Source organism: Ostrinia furnacalis, unplaced genomic scaffold (genome assembly GCF_004193835.3).
Source record: "Ostrinia furnacalis isolate ACB-3 unplaced genomic scaffold, ASM419383v2 OfSCF1319, whole genome shotgun sequence".
Taxonomy (NCBI): domain Eukaryota; kingdom Metazoa; phylum Arthropoda; class Insecta; order Lepidoptera; family Crambidae; genus Ostrinia; species Ostrinia furnacalis.
The window spans coordinates 91,957-112,936 of NW_021131558.1; the positions used below are offsets into that span (position 1 = coordinate 91,957).

Sequence of the window (20,980 nt, forward strand, 5' to 3'; positions counted from 1 at the left end):
AAATCAAATAGACCGGTTCTCGAAAACAGCGGCGCGGCAGCGGCGACGGAGCGGGCATCGAGCGGGCAGCGGCGAGGGAGCGGGCAACGAGCGGGGAGCGCACTCCTTCTTTTGCCCACAATAAATCGAGCGTAAGGAATAAAGGACAATGTTCGTTCTCCATACATTGTTCGCCTAAGAACCAACAATTTTGACATATTACTACCCGAAAGCGAAATAATACGATTCTGTGTGTAAGAACAATGATTCCTGATGGACACTTGCCATAAAATTAATGATTAAGAATATTAAATTACAGCGATTTTATAATATGTCGTTTATGACAACATGGCGTCTAATGTATTGTGTGAATGTATGAACACCGATTCGCGAAAAATGTTTTGTATTGTCGTCACGCCGAGTCGCAGCCAAATAGTATAAAATAATAGAACAAGTTTTAGAAATACAACTCGNATTCAACATCGGATTCTGACACTTTTACAGTTATGATACCATGAATATCAGTTTATGGTCCTAATTATTTTTATTTTATTTACGACCTTCGACCAGTTGGACACTTTAGATAACTTCTTGTAATAGTGTCAATATCTTTTTAGCTTTTAACGCAAATCTAGTCTTCAAAGCAATTTAATCGATTTTTTTTTTCAAAATCGATATTTTATTGTCTATGATGGCCGCAGGAACATCACTATACATGGACTCCCAGCAATAAAGTACGGTAATTCCTCGTACAGATTTTATCGGCAAAAATTATGGAACTTGATAGGTTTTAGACCATGCCAAGCACCAAAACGTCCGGAAGTTGTAATAGTATTATAGAATAAACGTTAAAAGACTTATTTATTTAATTTTTCAATGCTTAAGTGTCCATTAGAATGAAAGGGTGCTTAATGTATTAAAAAAAATAGAAAATAATTATGATGGGTTCATGTTTTTGGGCGGTTTTTTAGGCGATTTCTGACAATGTCCTTTGAATCGAAATAAAATTGTCGCCGTTGTTCAGACATTTCGTTTGCGAATAAAAACAAATATCTCGACAACACAACCCCGAACACAACACTTCGCCGCTAAAGCGCCGCGCGAGCTGCCCGCTTGTTTCGAGAACGGGTCTGCGTTGCCCGCCCCGCTCCAGCGCCGCCGCCGCTCCCGCCCCGCTGCCCGCTAAGTTCGAGGCTGAGGCCTTAGTGGGTATAGATCGTTTCATCCACGAAGACGCGCCCCCCCACCATTCCTTCGCTAATGTTTGAGTGTTATCGGTACACGCTAAATTATCCATGAGTGCACACGCACACTACAATAATGCCGCTCGGATTGCTCGGATCAAACTTCCCGCACCAATAAATTGGTGGGGCGCGTCTTCGTGGATGAAACGATCAAATTTTTAATAAGTAGTAATGTGGCATTTGAACTTCACTGTTTTTGGGATAACTTTTCATTTTATCACGGTGTAGGTAAGAACCTATATTGGCTGTTAACATTTTCATAAATTACAATCATTATTTATTGTAAATACTTTAAGTTCGAAAAATAAAAAATATCAATTATGTATGTACTTGTAATATTATGTAAATAATGTGTATCTTAAATATATGACATATTTTAATTAGAAAAATTATTACTTTTATTTCAACAGAGACCACTTTAGTTGTTCCTTAGCCGACTGAAGTACCTGAAAACAATGGAAAAATAATTTCTTATCTATTATTAACACACTGTAAGCAAGGAACACTTATATTAAAACAATAGGCTAGTTTCCTAAAAAAAATTTTTAGTCCGTCAATTTTGATATAAAAAATATTGGACACGTATATTTTAAATTGTCAATCAAACAAATAATTACAAAGTTATAGTGCGTTAAAGTTCCGCAAGCGTCACAAAGTGCTGCACTTTTACGCACTCACTGACGTCACGGGCCTTTTCTTTAGAACTTTGGCACGCTTTATCTCTTTACATATTCATAAGTTTTAAAAAGTGAAAAATAGGTGTCGAGTATTTTTTGATAAGCTAACTGACGGACTAATTAAAACTCTTGCCTTTTTTACCCAGGAAACATCCCTATTATAAGCCTAGCGCATCGAGTCAGGTATGGAAGGGTTAACGTAAATGATGACGGAGCATTACGAGTCTGAAGCATAAAGTTTCGCTGACGTTTGATGTCACAAAAACACCCTCACACCTCAGGCACGGACTTGGTTAACCGCTAGACTAATAGTTAAAATTTTGAAAGGCTCGATAAGGTGTTGCCAAAATTACAATTTTAATAATAATAAACAAAATTTTTTCTAAAGCCTGGTCCGTGAGCACGTAGAATTTTGTCCAATGACCCCAAGCTACCCATCCTTATCGCTCGCGCGTAATTATTTTGCTGTCGCGACTGTGCGACGGGCGCCCGCAGTGAGTGTGCTAGGTAGCTTGGGGTCATTGGACAAAATTCTACGTGCTCACGGACCAGGCTTTGGCAACGACAAAAGACAATGCCGGAAATTGGCGTCTTTTTTTTTTCGCACGGCCATCGACCAAACTTTGTTTTTTGATTACAAAATAGTGTAATAAACCAAACTTACTATGACATGTATACCTCTAAACTCAGTCTGAACTGAGTTACGAGCATTAGAAGTTTGATGATTTTCATACTAGATTTGCTTTTTGCGCGCAAAGTTTTGTAAGAAATTGCAACAAAATAGTGAGATTGTATGTGTAAACAAACAATACCATCCATTAAAGGCTCCAAACATCAGTATGGAGCAGAATCAGCGCAATAAAAAATAGCGCAATATTTTGTTGCAATTTCTTACAAAACTTGCGCACAAAAAGCAAATCTAGTATGAAAATCATCAAACTTCTAATGCTCGTAACTCAGTTCAGACTGAGTTTAGAGGTATACATGTCATAGTAAGTTTGGTTTATTACACTATTTTGTAATCAAAAAACAAAGTTTGGTCGATGGCCGTGCGAAAAAAAAAAGACGCCAATTTCCGGCATTGTCTTTTGTCGTTGCCAAAGCCTGGTCCGTGAGCACGTAGAATTTTGTCCAATGACCCCAAGCTACCTAGCACACTCACTGCGGGCGCCCGTCGCACAGTCGCGACAGCAAAATAATTACGCGCGAGCGATAAGGATGGGTAGCTTGGGGTCATTGGACAAAATTCTACGTGCTCACGGACCAGGCTTTAGAAAAAATTTTGTTTATTATTATTAAAATTGTAATTTTGGCAACACCTTATCGAGCCTTTCAAAATTTTAACTATTAGTCTAGCGGTTANATTTAGCATAGATGAAAATAATCATCATCAGGTCATTTAGTCTCCACTGCAGGTGCACGACCCTCTCTAATTTACCAGAGACAAAAGAAGAATTAATTGTAAAACCATTTGCACAATACCCGTGGATGTCGTAAGAGGCGACTAAGGGACAAATATGCGAACATCAGGCCTCCCCAACCCGTCTGGCCAGCGTGGGGAGTGTAGGACAAATCCTCCATTTGCCTCTGGTAGATTAGAGAGGGTCGTGGAACGAGCCTACTGATGAATGATCGTTATTATTCACATCTGGTACAAATATTGTTTTAGTACTTGTAGTACTGTTTAAAATAACGGTGTTTTTTTAATTAGGTGCAAAATTAAAAACTAGCTCGAAAAATATTAGTTTAAATAGGTACTTAACAAAAACAGAGACCTTCTTAAACCCAATTTTAACGAAGATCGTCACACACACGTAATGATGATTGTATGAAAATATATTAAAAATCATAAAATATTAAAGTAAAATAATTTTTAAACGAAAATGCTCTAAATATCCAAGAAAAATAACAAAAACGATCTACGTCAAATATTTTCTGCCACCCTATATTTCACGCTGTTGTTATATTTTTCAGCGTTGTATTATTTACAAAATAAATAAAACAATAACTTACTTTTTAACGCAGATATTCCGTTGGTTTTTATAAATTAAAAGATTTAAATGTAAATCATACTTATAGGTATGTACAATATAATTTTATGAACTTGAAACTTGATAAATAACTTCATACAAATGTATTTAAAGTGAATATTAAAAAGATAGCCAAATAATGAGAAATCGTGTTAATAAACAAGCAAGCAAAGAGCAAGATTAATATGTGTATTAACAATGAATAAATTAGCGAAAATAATTCTAAACGATTTAAAAAAGTAACTATTAAACGTCAAAATATTCGACTAAGACTGAAAAATATAATTATAAGGTATTTAAATAAAATGACGGTGAATATTTACAAAAAAATATACAGGGTTGTAAGTAAAATAACGAAAATAAAAATAAAAGTAACAGTAAATGAATTTAATAATAATGACTACAATTTTTGGCTACATGACTTTCCCTGGCACCTCCCATTTTATGTATTCATAATGTTGTACAGTATCTGAAAGATAGGAATAAAAATAAATAAAAAATAATGTAATTATTAACCCACTGATTATTTTGCTAGCTTACTTTTCTGTGGGAAATATAATTAAAACAAAATTATACTAAAATAAAATAGAAATGTACAAAAATATTATAATAATACGTAAAAAAATATTATCTAGGACGAGTATGAAGAAAAATCCATCAAAATTATAGAAAAAAAACATGCACAAAAACGTGATTAGATCTACCTACTATCTAAAAATGTGTTAAAATATGCTAAAACCGAAAATAAAACTGCAGTGCCATAAAATAAAAAAGGTGCTATAAATAAAGCGCAATTATTTTACTCTAACTTACCACGTTTTATATTTAGACATTTATAACAGTTATCACTTTCACTGTTACTAAACAAAAACATTTAAAAGTGGTAGTGACAATAAATAATACACTTTTATATCTGAATACCCAACTATTTTTCAATTAATTAACAAAATTATAACGATATAAAATGAGATAAAAAATCTAAATAGGTATTTGAGTCAGATTCACGATTGCTTTGACTTCAATAAAAAGTAAATCAGCAAAAATAAATCTAGCAATACTTATGTAAATTGCAGCCCTGTATTTTGATAAAAAGTCACCCAAAATAAGATATCGTGATAAAATGTAAGTGTGGTGGCGGTAACATGCATGCCATCTCACTCGCCCAATATGTGTGGAAGAAATACTCAATACTCAATACTTTTATTGCAAATAGACCCAGTGACGATAAGTATAAATCACACACTTTTAAACGATGCCCGGACAATAGTACAGATCCGGGTAAAGTAAAAAATAAAGAAAGGAAGCTCAAAACCAGAGGGATTTGTGTGAGTTTATATTAAACGTCCTCAATAGTGAGTCTGTTAAAAAAATATATGAAAATTTTAGTTCTTGAGAGATTGCGCTAGGGGCGCTGTATAATCCGTCATACATTTAGTAACGACGTTTGATGTAAACGCACACTAATGCCTCTGATTCTTGACTTGGATGGCCTCAATCCCATTAGAATGCCAGTTGAATCTGAATCGACTTTTGAGTTTAGTTTACAGGCCTGACGTAATACTTAGGTATATAACAAAATGACACAATCATAACTGAAGGGGTGAGTGGACAAAGGTCTTAACTAACAAAATGAGATATGAGTGTTTGAAAATGTTAATCTGCTCATACCACATTTGAATCCTGAAATGTATGAATGCTTGTCAGAAATGCTTGTCAGATAACACCTTTGTTAAGGTTTGACACGTAACAAAATTGCGTGTTTTGAGCTCATTAGTCGATTTTATCATCACTTAAAACCTATGTTCATGCAAAAAAGTCGATTCTTCAGTTTTATCAGATAACACCTTTGTCCACTCACCCCTTCAATTTTGAATTTCAATCACTTTTGGAGATATTTAAAGATTGTAATTTTAATAGATTGAAGTCATCCAAGCTAAGAATCAAATTTTTGAGCTTCGTTTCGTAATACGGGTCTTTGTATCTGTCTATGAAAGAAATGTGTATCTAAAGCCTGGTCCGTGAGCACGTAGAATTTTGTCCAATGACCCCAAGCTACCCATCCTTATCGCTCGCACGTAATTATATTGCTGTCGCGACTGTGCGACGCGCGCCCGCAGTGAGTGTGCGAGCGCGACAGCAACATAATTACGCGCGAGCGATAAGGATGGGTAGCTTGGGGTCATTGGACAAAATTCTACGTGCTCAGAGACCGGGCTTTAAATATATAATATTTCTTTTATATTTCTAGTAGATTATGTGGTTATTATAAACAAAACACAGTTAAAATGAGAAATGAGAAGGTTAGTACGATAACAAATATTTATTCAACTACAATAACGTTCAAAACAAACAAACATCGCCAGCAGGTGAACTTACTACAAAATGTCCAATTTTGAACTGTATGTCATAAGATTAAGGTTTAGAATCGATTAGAGATATTGACATTTTGTGGAAGCTCAATATGCTAGCGACTACGTACAGTCAAGTGCAAAAATAGCTTTGAATCAATGTCAAAATGTGAATAAAATAATACGAAAAAAGAATAAAATGGAAGATAATCAAAATAATATCTGATAAATTCTTAGTTTTATGTCTCCATCAATTAAAATGCCGTCATTCATCTTAATACTGTATTATTAATGTGCTCCAACTATTTTTAAAGTTGGACAACTGACTCTAATAAAGACCCATGGTCCAACTAGTTGGACTGAGCAGTTGGACAACTGCCCCGGACTGAAAATACAGTCATTTAATAAAATCATAAATAATTTGCACTTGACTGCACTAAAACAATAAAATCAAACAATTTATGCATAACTTAATACCTACTCAAATTCTCAACAATAATCCTGCACTCAATACTGTGTAATATTATTATGTCAATTTGTAAAAAAAATATAAATAAAATAATTGTTTTAATTATCGTAGTAGTTCATATTACATAATTATAATAATTTTATTATGGTGTCTATTATTTCTTGTAGGTTATTTTGTTGGTCCCATAACTATGAAATGTTCTCGATCACTATTTAAAAATAAATCATTGGACTAACTATATTAAATTACTCTTTTATACCGGTGACGTGAAATCCACTATTAATTAATAATAATATTATTATTATTTAATATGATTATAATCGCGTTCTGACCCCCATAAAAGTATTTAAATCGACTATGAGTGTCAACTATCTTATTGTACGTATTTTTTATGATAACGTTAATAAATACGAGTAAAATAATAAAATAAATATTTTCATAAATGTATCATAAACAATGAACATCCGTCTATCATTATCTATGGCCACCTCAGTACACAGTAGCCTTATTCACGTAACAAAACTTCAACGACAACAAATCGCTGAGTTGCGATCCTATCGAGTAATCGTTCTACCAAAATGACCCTTGTGAATACGGAATTAGAATAGTGGGTCTAGACAAAGTGCAAATTATAATCGCAAACTAGTCGATAAGTGGTCGAAAAGCCCCTTTTTTGTATGGAGTTTTGACGGATTCGATTTTCGATTCGATCAAAAAGTGCGTTTTGTCTAGGGGGGCTGTTTTCCAATCGACTTCTGAACGTCAGCGAGATCTTGACTGTCAAAATACGTGAATTAGGCCACAGGTCCCTAAGCGAGTGCTACCAGAACAGTTTGTTGATGTTGTCCATTACCTGAGCGACCGTCTGTTCACCGAGCGGCACGTCGTCCGTCCGCAGGGCAGCGCGGCCCACGATCGAGGTCGGGTCCGAGTCAAGGATCACTCTGGAAATTATAAATAGATAAATTATTAATCAGTATATTTAAAAACTAACAGTAAAATCGCATTTAAAAATAGGGGGAACTGGATAAAAATAAATACACCTAAAAAAATATACACTGCAAGATAAATAAAAACTTGTTCGTTCGTTTATTTAAATGAAGCCCAAAATTTCCAAACTAAAGTGGCAGTGGATGGGGCACACAGCTCGTAGAGCTGGGGCACAAAAGTTCTCGAGTGGCGACCACGGTCCGGAAAATGTAGTGTGAGCAGGTCTCCCACTAGGCTAGGTGTACCGACGATCTGGTGAGGGTCGCGTGAAGTACTGCCGCTGCCAGCTATATTATAGCTTTATAACTGCCTGCTTCTAGGAATAGCGTCGTTGTTCCCGCCGCTGCAACTCCTGTGTAGCCAGGATCTACAGCTTGACCGAAAATAAAAACCTAACCAGGAAGGTCAAGTTTGTTCCGGGGGAAAGTTAAGCTGTCATTAGTAGTGTAGTAGAAAATGCTTGTAAAACATAACAATATTATTTTTCTGTTAGAATACAGATTTGGAAATTATTTAAGAGATTTATACTCAGTGAGTTCTCACCCGCCATCACAGATCTCGTCGAATGCTAGCATGACAGCGTCCAGGCTATCCAGCAGGACTCGCTTCTCCACGTTCCTTCTGAGCAGGATGCTCACCGACTCGTATAGAGCGTTCAGGACCGATTGCAGGATCAGCTGGAATCAGGTTTTCAAGGCGAGAGTGAATAGGCACTTACAGGACAGATATGTACCATCCTAGACTGCATCTCACTTAACACCAGGTGCGATGGTATCAAATACCTGCCTTGTTTTCCATAAAAAAAGAAGATTTAACATTTTGGCAGTTGATTTGATAAAAAGATAAAAAAAAAGATCATTTATTCAGTTGGTGGTATGATAGCCAGTTCCTTTTGTTAAGGATTCTGGGTGAAGCTCACTTCAACCTTTATTTTGATTGTCACTTTCCATCAGGTGAGATACAGGCCAAAATGTTGTATTGTGTCCCAACTCTGGTTTTGATTAGGAAGTTTATTCGTGTAGTTCTAGCAGAGATAAATAGACAACGAAACAAAAAAAGGTGAGCTGATGATATAATGAGAGCAGCAGGAGAACATTGGCTTGACCTAGCCCAGGACAGGAACAAATGGAGAGGGATGGAGGAGGCTTTTGCCCATACAGGGTGACACAAGAGTGAATGGACAAATACTTCTGACTTCATTTATGAATTGTAAAGTTGTGGAAATAAAAGCTTTTTATTTTTATTTATTTATAAATAGACAACCAATCTTCCGCTGAATGTCTTAATATGCAAAATAAACGAACACCAGGCCTCCCCAACCCGTCTGGCCAGCGTGGGGAGTGTAGGCCAAATCCTCCATTTGCCTCGTAAATTAGAGAGTCGTGCTCCTGCAATGGAGACTAAATGACCTGATGATGATGAAGTAGTATACTAACCTCATTTTCGTGTGAACTGCCCATGACGTAGAAGAAAAGGTCAACATTGCTCTTGTAAACACAAGTGAGCCCTTCCAGCATTATAATTTCTGCATTTGCCCTGAAATTTTAATCATGTTTATGAGTTTCACTTATTTTAGTTACTTTAAAAGTTATCCCAGAGTAAGAAAAGGAAGTAGTTTTAGACTTCTTAAAGTTTTCTTGCATTATATTTTAGAAGAAAAAAGTAATATCAAAGGTCTTGCAGGATAAAGAAAAAAACAATATTTACTGGGCCTGTTGTATTGTTTGTTAGAACACTATGGCTGGGTTGCACCATCTTACTTTAACTTTAACAAACGTCAAATGTCTGTCGAAACTCCATAAAAAATCACCGGTTATTGTTCGCTGGTGCAACTCAGCTGACGAACTAAGCTAATAAAAAATACACTTACACGATTTATGACTTAAGTATTCATCTTTAAAATTACTTACCTATGTGTTTTGTTGAAGAGATTCTTCTCAAACGCTTTCTGTTCTTTGGCGGTGGGCAGGATGTCTTTGTCGTAGTACTTGGCCAGGATTCTGTTGCCGTCGTTGTCAAGGATGCACATGCCTTTGACGATGTACAGAGTGGGCTCCTGGAAAAGCATTCAATCATGTATTAATATGGGTACATTATTGAATGTTTTAGGTTGTGTTTTCATCAGAGATGTGTGAGGATGTGTGCGAGGGATATGTATGCAAAGAATGAATAGAATCGCTTCATTTACTGAGAGGAGGTAAAGTGTTTTAATGAATCTATCTATCTATCTATGTCAGCCTTTGGGTTCGCCTTCGAACATAGACCTCCTCTTCAACCCTCCACCGTTTTCTGTCCCTGGCCACACGCATCCAATATGTTTTAATGAATATTGTGCCAAAATTAGGGTTCTTGCTTTACAGTAGGACACTCCAGATACCAAATATGTATCATATTGTATATCTTTTCTACTAAAGGAGACAAAAAAGTGGACAAAGGCCTCTCCAAGTCCTGCGCTACTCACATCCAAATGCTTCCTGCGACATTATAGTGAATAGATTTTGTACATTTATAAAGTTAAATGGTTAACATCTAGCAACCTACATACTGTATCAAATTAATATACCAGTTCAACTTGATTACCTCAGGAATATATGAAATTACAAGGCCAAGGATACTTACTGAGTTGTTTACTAGCTACAAAATCAATACAAATGTGAAATGCCTGCTGATTTTAGTAATAAAACCAATTTTTCAACCAGCAATGATGCGATTTTCTTGACGTGAATTTGAAGTAAATAAACATGATTGTTTTCATGTTAAATTAGTATTTATTTAAAAAATTCAATAGAGAAGCAGGTGGAGCAAACTTATTGCATTTCAACATAGTATTTTGATGTTGCTATTTGCTTGAAAACCATGCCGAATGTAATGGTCGAAAAGATGGATATTTACAAAAGAATAATCAAATGAAATCGGACTTACAAATAAAGCACCATCCATTGTGTTTGTGTGAACCATTTTGAACTGTTTTACGATGTAATTATTAAAGTTTTGCAAGAAAACATGCAATTTTTAAATGCAAAACTGACGACAAACGTGACGTGTTATTGCTTGACGTGTTGACATTGACATAACACTGACAGCTGTCAAAAACCATAGACTACAAACTAAGGTGCGTTCAATTTATATATATTTTTAATAACGTTAATCATACCGTTATCGATACCGCACGTAACGTTATTAGAACGACTTAAAAAAAGGGCCTATTTGATCTATTAAGCTTACTTTTAATAGGTTTTCTGAATAACAATGGTTTTTTGTTTATCGGAGAGCCGCGCTATTAGAGTAATTCCCGTATACAAAGGGAAAGTCAAAACTTTAGCTAACCCATTTTCCTCTGTAAAACATTGTGAATATTTTGCCAAAACAACAACGCACAATAACAGCATTCCAAAAAAAATCCTTTGTCAAACAAACTGCTGTGATTGTGAAGCGCTGCACGTGGCACAAATACAGTACCAGCTACAATTGCGTTTCAGCCGCCCGCTTCCTGAATGCACTTAGCTGCATCACGCCTTTATATTGGCTGCCGGTCACACCGTAACGTAACTAGCTAGAAAATTCAACATTACAATTTTATCAATAGATAATCGAATGCGATCGTGATCACTTTGCTGCAACTTTTGCATGTAAGTAAGTAGGTAGGTCTAGGTACGTTGTATTTAATTTCTGAATCACTGAACATCAACTTCGGGTCAGTTAGAAAAACCTAAATACTTGCAAGGACGCAAAACTCTTCTTTTCTGTTTTAATACTAATTCTTATGGATGCCCAATTGCCCATGTTCCTTTTGGACACAACCGCAAATAACACCGCAAAGCTCGATTTCTTTTCTAGCTACGAGTATATTCTAGATAGATTTCTGTGCCCCAATGTTCGTCATTGGGCGCAGAAGTCACAATCGCGTTAGTACTGCAGTGGAAGTGTTTCATATACGCAGTTGCAGCTACCATAGAAAGTGAGACCGCGATAAATCGTGCGGCTGTTGCACTTCCAGAAATTGTATGAAAACTAAGTAGGTAGTAATGCGCCACTACAGCTCTTATTCACGCCTTTTGAAGGCGCCTTATAGGTTTAAATCACGGTTAAAATGTTACACGTCGGTGTGAGCTGGTGCCACGCGGACTGTTTGCGCTGTTCGCCACTTCCCGACGCTTTGATGTGCGGACGATGCTTTCAACAATATTCGTTCTTGTTGTGGTTGCGATCAAAATAGATTGATTTTTCACATCAAAGTTTTGTATCACCTCAGATAGAAAATCTGTTCTTAGGTAAAGCTTTTGCTTTGGCTTTGCATTCGTGATTCGTGACTCGCGCGTGTCTCAAATTAAATCTTTTATACAGTACACCTACCTACTTAGGATTTTTCCAGGGTCCTTTACACATCCCAAATAATTATGTATAACTTGCCCTACCACCACTTTGAGACAACATCTGGGCTGGTGTTGAGAAACTCAGTCATTTTTGTCAGTCTCCAGGATTAAAATACCCTACGTTTTTCCCATGTTATCCCATGTAGGTGTCAAAAGTTTGATATTCAAACTACTTGTTACAACTTAGAAATACGAGTATACTTAGGCTGAATTGCACCAACTTACTTTAACCGTAACTATAACAATATTAATAGCCTGCCAAGCGTGGAGATTATGGCAAAACCCTCCACTATAGTGGAGGAGGCTCATAGTCCAGCCGTGGACTGTAAAGGGCTGTTGATGATGATGATAACAATATTCGGTGTATTTTGTATGGAATTTGTCAGATTTTTGTTGTTTTATGTCTTTATCTTCTATCATTTCCTTCATTAGCTTTCAGTTCAGCGCAATCCGTTCAGTGGTTTGAGCTGTGTTGATACATCACAGTTACGGTTGCCTTTTATAAAAATGTTGTTATACTCGTGTTATTTTGACCCCGATAATTACGCGTTCATTAGTAACGTGTTATAAAATAACTTAGCGTAGGACATTATGGGCGCGCGCGTGCCGTGCCCCTAGTTGGGTAGGGTGGCCATGCTACAACCATGTTTTTCGGGAATTTCTATGAATACCTATTATAAAAAATAAAAAATACCTATTATAAAAAATACTTATTAAAAAAAAAGTATTTAAGTATGTTTATATCCGTTGTCTAGTACCCATAGTACAAGCTTTGCTTAGTTTGGGACTAGAAGCGCAGTGTAAAATGTCCAAGGATATTTATTTATTTTTTATTATTTTATTTTAAATAAACGAAATCTTGTTAGTGGATAGCTTACAAAAACCTGGCAAATAAAAAACGTATTAAACTGAAACGGCACAATTTAAACGGTCTTAGAATTTAACAACTTTTCAAGGAACTTCTGAATAGGCACTTACACAGGGCAGAATATGTAGGTACCACCCCAGACTTATATTACGGTCAAATACCTGCCTTGTTGTGCATTAGAAAAACTAGGAAATTATTACTGGATGGATTGTGAGGAAATCCAAAATAGCATTATTAGCTACTTTTACCCGATGTTAATTTCAAGTCTTTAAGAATACAGTGGGTAGAAAATTATGTCAACTTCGAAGTGATAGATGTAATTCCCTGGTGGTAATTGTGAAATATTATGTTAATAATTTAATAGAGCATGTTCGCTATGTGCTTACAATATTTGCAGTTAGTTCTTGATTGTCTAAAAAGAGTCTTAATTTTGATTATTTTCTAGTAATAAAATATCCCACAAACCCATTTCCCCCACATACCATGGTCACCATACTCGTCAACACAGCATCGTTGAAGAGAGCACGCACACATACACACCCTATAGTAGGTACCAGCGTACCAGTAAGTACTTACGCACTTTCATTGAGGATTGTTTCCATTGATAGACGTCATGATTCGGTTTTCAGTGGCCCACAAGGTGGACAGACGACCTCGTGAAGGTAGCAGGAAGGCGCTGGATGCAGGCCGCTACCAACCGGGCGATGTGGAAATCATTGGGGGAGGCCTATGTTCTGCAGTGGACGTCCTGTTGCTAAAATGATGATTGGCTTTATATCGCTCTTGATTCATAGTAATTTTCCAGGGTTCAGTTCCCAGTTCTGGTGACACACAAAATCTTATTGCCAACTTAACACTTAAGGACTCGCTAATGGGTCTAAAGGACCCAGTTCTTCAATATTTGTGTAATAACTTTTAAAGTTTGATGTTTGCGATGTTGTCGCTCTTAGTACCTTTCCACGACATTGTAGCACAGCCAATAGCGGTCATAATCGTCAAATAGCCCACTGCATGTGATTGCTACAGACGAAAAATGTGTTTTTGAGTCCACTGGACCCGGTAAACAAAGTGATTTTAAATGTTCTATACAAATTTCTCATTAATTGTTAATTGGTATAAGTAGGCAAGTCATAGTAGGTTACGAAAATAAACAAGGTTTTTTTTTAAATAATTAATTACAAAATTTTTCAAAAATAACCTTCATTTTGCCAAAAAACCTTCAATTTTTTAAATAAGTTATTATTTTAGAAAAAGGCAATAAATATGACTATTTATTTTGGTTTATTATTTTGTCTTTGTTTATATCATATTAATATCCTTCTAATAAAGTAGTTTTCACTTTTATTTAAGTTTTTGAAAAATACATAGGATTTTATATACTGGGTCCACCGCACCCGGTAGCGAGTATGAATGTTACAAATTAAGGCGCGAGTCCTCAAGTGTTAAAATGGCCATCAGGCCCATAACTTCATTAGAACTAAATATTTGGCAAGTTCTGAAAAAAGTACTGTAACAAACTCAAAGCATACATCGTCGCTTGCCTCTCTAACTGAAGTATCTGACATTTTTTTCGAAATTGAGTTATCTAACTACACCATCTTAATCAATTTCGCAAGACGAATCAATCTGTCTAATCGCCTGAAAATTTTGCAAAATGTCAGTTACGTCAGTTAGAGAGGCAAGCGACGACATAGTGTATACCTTGAGAAGTCAATGGAAACAATATCATCACCATCATTATCATCAGGTCATTATTTAGTCTCCACTAGAGGAGCACGACCCTCTACTTTACGAGAGGCAAATGGAGGATTTGGCCTACACTCCCCACGCTGGCCAGACGGGTTGGGGAGGCCTTATTGAGTGTGGCTCTTATTCTACTAGTACTCTGGTGGAAGTACCTTGATGGGGGCAGCACAAGACCGGTCGTTATGGATCTGGGATCCTGAAATCACTAGTGAGCGCGTTTGATGCAAACTCACACTCAGCCCACTGATGTTCGCATTTCTCCCTTTCGCTAACGACATCCACGGAAATAGTGGACCCTATTCTAATCTGACGTAACCACAAAGTCAATGGAAACAAGCCCTTGCAATTCATAACGAGTACTCCACGCACCCCTCACACGCATTTTCAGACCATACAGCCTTCAGACTGGTCCAGACCTATGATTTGCATTCAAACCATAGACAGCTGTGGTCATAGACACCACAGTGGATGCTAGAGATTGCAAACCGGGTCCGGTACCCTTTTAGGCAACCACCGGGCCCGGCCATTGTTACAATAGGTGAAATTATTTGTGTTGTTTATACCAAATCTACCAAAGTTTATTTATCTATCAAAGTTGTTATGACACGTTTAGTACTTTAAGCTACGTTATTTGTTTAAAACTTATAAAAATGAATAATTACTAATACTAATGTTACTTTTCTGTCCATAAGTAAAGTAATCAATTCTGTATTAAGTGTGATTTTGTTACTTGAGTATTAAATCGTTGTCTTTTTTCCTTTTACATACAACGTGTTCCTGACAATTTCCTGTAACTCTAGCTAGGGTATTAAGACCACTTCAAAGAATCGAATGGCAATAAATTTTCAACCATAGGACGTCCACATCTAAACATAGGCCTCCCCCAATGATTTCCACATCGCCCGGTTGGAAGCGGCCTGCATCTAGCGCCTTCCTGCTACCTTTAAGAGGTCGTCGGTTCACACCTATGTGGTCTACAATGCGCAAGACCTTATCGCGTCTATCATCTACCTTGTCTATGCCAGACCCTCGCGTGTTGACACTGAGGCTCTTTTTGAACAAGTCGGCCATGTTCCTGACAGAGTTACAGCTATTTCTAATTATAAGGGGGCAAATAAATTAAATGCGGTTAAAAAGCAAAGGTAAAAGTTCACTGCGTTTAAAACTATTATTGTGTTAACTCTGTGATTTAATAATTATGGAATTTAAAGACTTAAGTAAAATACATTAGAATACTGTTCAGTATGAAAATTGTACCAAAGCCTGTCTGTTTTTACATCTAAACCGCTGAACTAATTTTCATGAAATTTGGTATAAAATACGTAACGGTTAAATTCATAACCGGTCAAAACCGTTTTTGACTGCAAAAATCAGGCAATAGTGGTTTGACCGATATGCCAAGTAGCTAAACCACTTTTAGCTGATTTTTGCAGTCAAAACTAAACTTGATTAATATTCAGTTTCAGACTACTCTATGCTATTGGTTCACTTTTCTCAATGGCTTCTGTTCAAACAAAATGCATACCGTAGATGCTAAGTATTACCGTGGTACTACAGTTAGGTTCCAATTCACACTTATTAATCGATTTATACCAGCCAGTAGACAGTATATAGCCAGTCGTGAACGAATATTTCCCGAAATGGCAACAAAAACTGAAATTTTTATAGCCGTGTTAGTTCTTGGGAAACCCCCTATCTGATAGGAGCTGCGTGTCGGGCACGCATAATGTCCGACACGTTAATTGATAAGATTTAATGCAGTTTTCCACGGTTTGGGGATCGGCTGGTGAATATGGGAAAGAACGTTATTTTTTACTTCGCAAAAAAATTGGTATCGACATTTTTTTACAAGAACTGCATTAAAGAAAAGGTATCTTAAATGTAGTATTTCGGTAGTTTCATTTGTGGAAGAAAAGTTTACAATCACTTATTTTATGAATAGGGAAAGACAATAGAAAAATCCTATTTTTCTGTCTTAATCAGAATAGGGTAAGGCTCGGTTTCCACCAAGGCGGGCCTAAGGATTTTCCAAAACAGGTAACTTAAAACTGTTAATTTATCTTTTTTTTTTCATGAAAGTTATTTATTTTCTGCAAATACTTATAGGTACTTTTACACGTCCCTGTAAACCCTACTATATTAATACGCTTCGGGACAATAAGGGCCAGTATTGACTTACTTGACTTATGGTCCTATGTCCCCTGGATGGGGCAGATGGCGTCCACAACAGTCCTCCGTCGCGTTCGGTCTTGAGCTTCGCGTTTGATCTCGCTCCAAGTCTTGCCGATCTTCTTCGCCTCGTCTGCCACAGTGCGCCGCCAAGTTTGCTTGGGGCGACCACGTTTGCGTTTTCCTTGGGGGTTCCAATCCAGAGCCTGCTTGGGGATGTGATCGGGATCCCTTCGGAGAGTGTGGCCAATCCAAGGGCCAGTGTTGATTATTATTAAAACTCTATCCTACAATTATTATTATCATGCAACTTAGATGTCAATTATATCTACGGAACCATCGGCCTCAGCATTCCTTCGCTCTTGCCGTGCATAACTAAATTGTCTTTTAGTTTTATCGCATAAATTGTATTTAATTACATTCATAATAATACAGGGACCGCTCACTTCTCTGTTCATTTGACACGAAATGTAGTTTTTTTGGTTCATTTAGAACGGTCATGGCCATATTTTAATACAGGGTGGCTTTTAAAAGTTACCGAAATTTAAGGAAGGGTTTTCCTTGTTTTTTTCGGATCTACTAAAAAGACGTCCACTGCTGGACAAAGGTCTTCCCCAAGGATTTCCACAACGACCTGTCCTGTGCCGCCCGCATCCAGGTGCTTCGTCGTATCGTCGTCCTATTGGATGATCTTTCTGAGACAAACGTCTGTTGGCTTTAACGAATAAAACACTAAACTGATTAGGATGAAAATTTAAATTTGAGAGGTAGTTGGACACAAGGTGGACCGACGACCTCTTAACACGTTGAGTGCGAAACCAGGTCTATAGACCTTGTGTACGTCTCGCTTACCGTGCGGCTAAAAAAATTATAGTCTTCCTTGTCGTGCGAAAGGCATAACTTCAATTGGGTCCGGTGTAGGAAAGTGATGAATATATATCTATGATGTATTCTTAAAATAGAATCCAATGATGTACCTACCTTAATACCAGGTTTTTAGACCTGGTACCGCACGGAAGTAATAAAATGTCTTCACAATGCGAAACCAGGTCGAAGCACCTTGTACCCTGCGCACCTGGTACCGCACCCCACGCTAGCTTCGTGCAGCCAGTGTTGCCTCGCATTCGTAAGAAACGCACATGTCGACATGACGTCAAGAGAAACAAACAAAATCAAAACTGCAAATTGATTATAATTTAATTTGCTACACGATTTATTGCTAATTTAAATAATGTTTTTCGTGACAAACATTTGAAGTTGTAACTAAATGTTATTAAATAATATGTTTTCTATAAATATCGCTTATTTAAGTATTTATGCACGTATGTCTTATTTGTAAAATATTTAGACTAAATTATTAAAACATCTTTGTTTGTTACTTTTTTCAATTTTTATTAAAACTTAATTTAAACTCTCGATATTTGTATTTCACATCCCTAGAATACCCACCAGACTTCCCTACTTCAGTGCGGCACAGGGTGCATAAGCCTTGTATTTTGAATATAGCTATAATTTTTATACTAAACAAGTTATTCACGAACGCCATCAGGTGTATGTCAATAAATGCATTATTATTAATATTCAAAGAAAAAAAACACAATATCTATTAACATGAAGCCAAAAATAAAATTAATATATCTTAAATATTACAAGGTCTTTAAGCCTTGTGCCGCCACAATGTAAGTTTTAATACCAGGTTTAATGACCTTGTACCGAAGGAATGGAAAGTATTAGAAAGTTACTGCCGCAGCAAAGGTGTTAAAGGTAGCAGGAAAGCGCTGGATGCAGGCCGCTACCAACAGGTCAATATGAAAATCTTTGGGGGAAGCCTGCTATGTTTTTTACGCAGTCGCTAGCGTAAACTCATATACATACATACACTTGCGTGTTCTCACGACAGTCCAGTTTTGCGTCCCTGCATTACTGGATCCCGCAAACTGGATTGCTATGGGACAGGGCCCTAACATCTATTGAAAGACTGATATTAACGCGAACGAAGCAGCGTGCACAGGTTATACTCACATAGATATTTTTGCTCTACCAAAGTAAAATACTTACACGATTCCGCTATCCATGTAAAAGCACATCACATACTACAGGACTATGTTTTTAATATTTTTAATGTGCCTAATTACTTACTGACACATTACCAAGTAGAGCGGGAAGAGTTCGTGCTTTTCGTCCAGTGTAAGCGATGCTAGCTTTGCATAGCTTTGAAAAAAAATGTCTTACAATGGACATCACACAAAGATAAATTACACAAAAGTTCTTCTTCTTCTTCTTCGGCCCCTCATTGATGAGGATCGCGACCACAGATAGTGTTCCTCCACAGACTGCGGTCGTAAGCTGTGTGGACCGCACGATGCGGACTTCCACCCACCGTCTTCCTCACCGCGTCTTCCTCACACAAAAGATAAAAAACAAAACATAGCTTAATATAATAACTTAGGTATAAATAACATTGAAAGAAAAAAAAAGTGTATTTAAATGCCGTGACCCACGGTGACGAAGGCCACGACTTGGTTGGTTTTCAGTGTATCCTCTTTAGCTAGCTTCAATCCTTTATATGTATATGGCCAGTGTAGCGACTTTAGGCCAAATTCTCCACTTGTATGCCTGCTCAATTAGATAGGTACCTAACGGTCTTCAAATCAAATCAAATTTCTTTATTTGCGTAATTCCAGGTACATAAGTGGTCTTACATACTAGGTTTGGTCTTGCTCTTGCAGTGGAGATTAAATGCCCTGGTAATTTAATGATGTTGAACTGTCTTTATAGGTACCAGAGCTCTGGAAATCGGGACATTTGACAACGTTACTCGTAAAAACCTGTTTCAATTATCAACCACTTTGACCTCGCACTTTTATAGCTACATAATATCTTCCAATAGCATATCTCCCAGTGCACCACCACCCTATCCACCCACGTTCCGCGACGCACGCATTGAAACGCGTGAAGTTTCACACCCCACCTCGGGTATCGCGTTTTTTTTAATTACAACCCCGCGGCGCCATTGTCCTCCCCCAAGAGGGATCTAGGTGTAGGGGTGGCGATTGGCGGAATTGATTTTGATTGAGCTAGAAAAAAGGAGAGCTCTTGGTACTAAAACACATTTATGAGATGTTAAAACTTGATTTTTAAGTTTTCACACTCTCTTATAATAGTATCGTGCATAGTGTATTCTATCACAATATCAAGAAGCACAGCTTTGTATAAGCCGAGTTAGTTTAATATAAGAAAAAGAACGGGACCCGTTCGCGCTAAGTTTGCCGGTCCGTGAAATGCGCGCCCCCTCCTCCAACCGCGATTAAACGCAATTAGTTAGTGATTAAACGCAATTATTGTGTCTTATTTTACCCAAATACACAATTTTTATAAATATAATAAATAAAAAATGTTTTAAGTATAGTTAAAGTTATAAACGCTACCCTTCGAGTGACGTCATATCGCCAGCGACAAACTTATCGCGAACGGATAGTACTGACCTGTCTATACTGGATTATATTTTCAACCAGAATCCTCAAGCACAGAGGAACTATCTTACTCCCTCCCTACTGCCGGAACACAACCAATCAATGCTGTTAACATTGTCAATTTCTCAATCAATTAATTTCCTAAATTCTTAAGATAGGTATTAACTACATCAATGTTTTAACTAACTTCCAGTGTTTTTACATTGATACTTTTGTTGTAATAAAAAAAAATCTTTCTATAAATTGAATTAAAACTAAACAAATTATTTTGGCAGCCCTGAGTAACATTTTATCGAACTGGGGGGCTCGTCAAAGAGCAGCCCTAGTACCACCGTAATGTAGGAACTGGCGCCTTATTCATAGCACGGGCCTTGATTTTGATAATTAAATAACAAAATTATTATTTTGCGAAAAAAAAATTACTCGTAGTCCAATCCGTACAATCCTGTTATGGTATTAACCCTTTTAAAAACAAATGCGCTCAATACATGCCTTGTTCTGCTTAAAAAAATGTGTTCCCAATTTTTTCAATATTTTTTTTAGTTTTACTGTTAGGATTTTACTTAAAATTTTACTTAAATTAACTAAGTCCAAATTACTATGTACAAAATAAA

General features: G+C 36.8%; 1 protein-coding gene across 2 annotated transcripts; it reads right to left on the reverse strand.

The window, feature by feature from the left end:
- Positions 1–1,553: 1,553 nt before the first annotated feature.
- zetaCOP (COPI coat complex subunit zeta) lies at positions 1,554–10,801 on the reverse strand. Of its 2 annotated transcripts, none has more exons than XM_028303919.1 (6): positions 10,660–10,801; positions 9,648–9,793; positions 9,174–9,273; positions 8,281–8,414; positions 7,601–7,691; positions 1,554–1,669 (listed from the first exon to the last, which is right to left on the reverse strand). In XM_028303919.1, exons 1-6 carry the CDS (start codon positions 10,693–10,695, stop codon positions 1,622–1,624), a joined length of 555 nt encoding a protein of 184 aa, XP_028159720.1. In that variant the 5' UTR covers positions 10,696–10,801; the 3' UTR covers positions 1,554–1,621. The 2 variants fall into 2 exon arrangements, with proteins under 2 accessions (XP_028159720.1, XP_028159721.1); XM_028303920.1 differs by lacking the exon at positions 1,554–1,669 and adding an exon at positions 4,291–4,399.
- Between the last annotated feature and the right edge of the window lie 10,179 nt (positions 10,802–20,980).

Coding starts and splice junctions, on each gene's coding strand:
- zetaCOP (XM_028303919.1), bottom strand. CDS start 10,695: ATGGTTCACACAAACACAATGGATGGTGCTTTATTT. Junction 9,274..9,647: donor CTCTTCAACAAAACACATAG/GTAAGTAATTTT, acceptor TTAAAATTTCAG/GGCAAATGCAGAAATTATAA. Junction 1,670..7,600: donor GTGAACAGACGGTCGCTCAG/GTAATGGACAAC, acceptor CATTGTTTTCAG/GTACTTCAGTCGGCTAAGGA.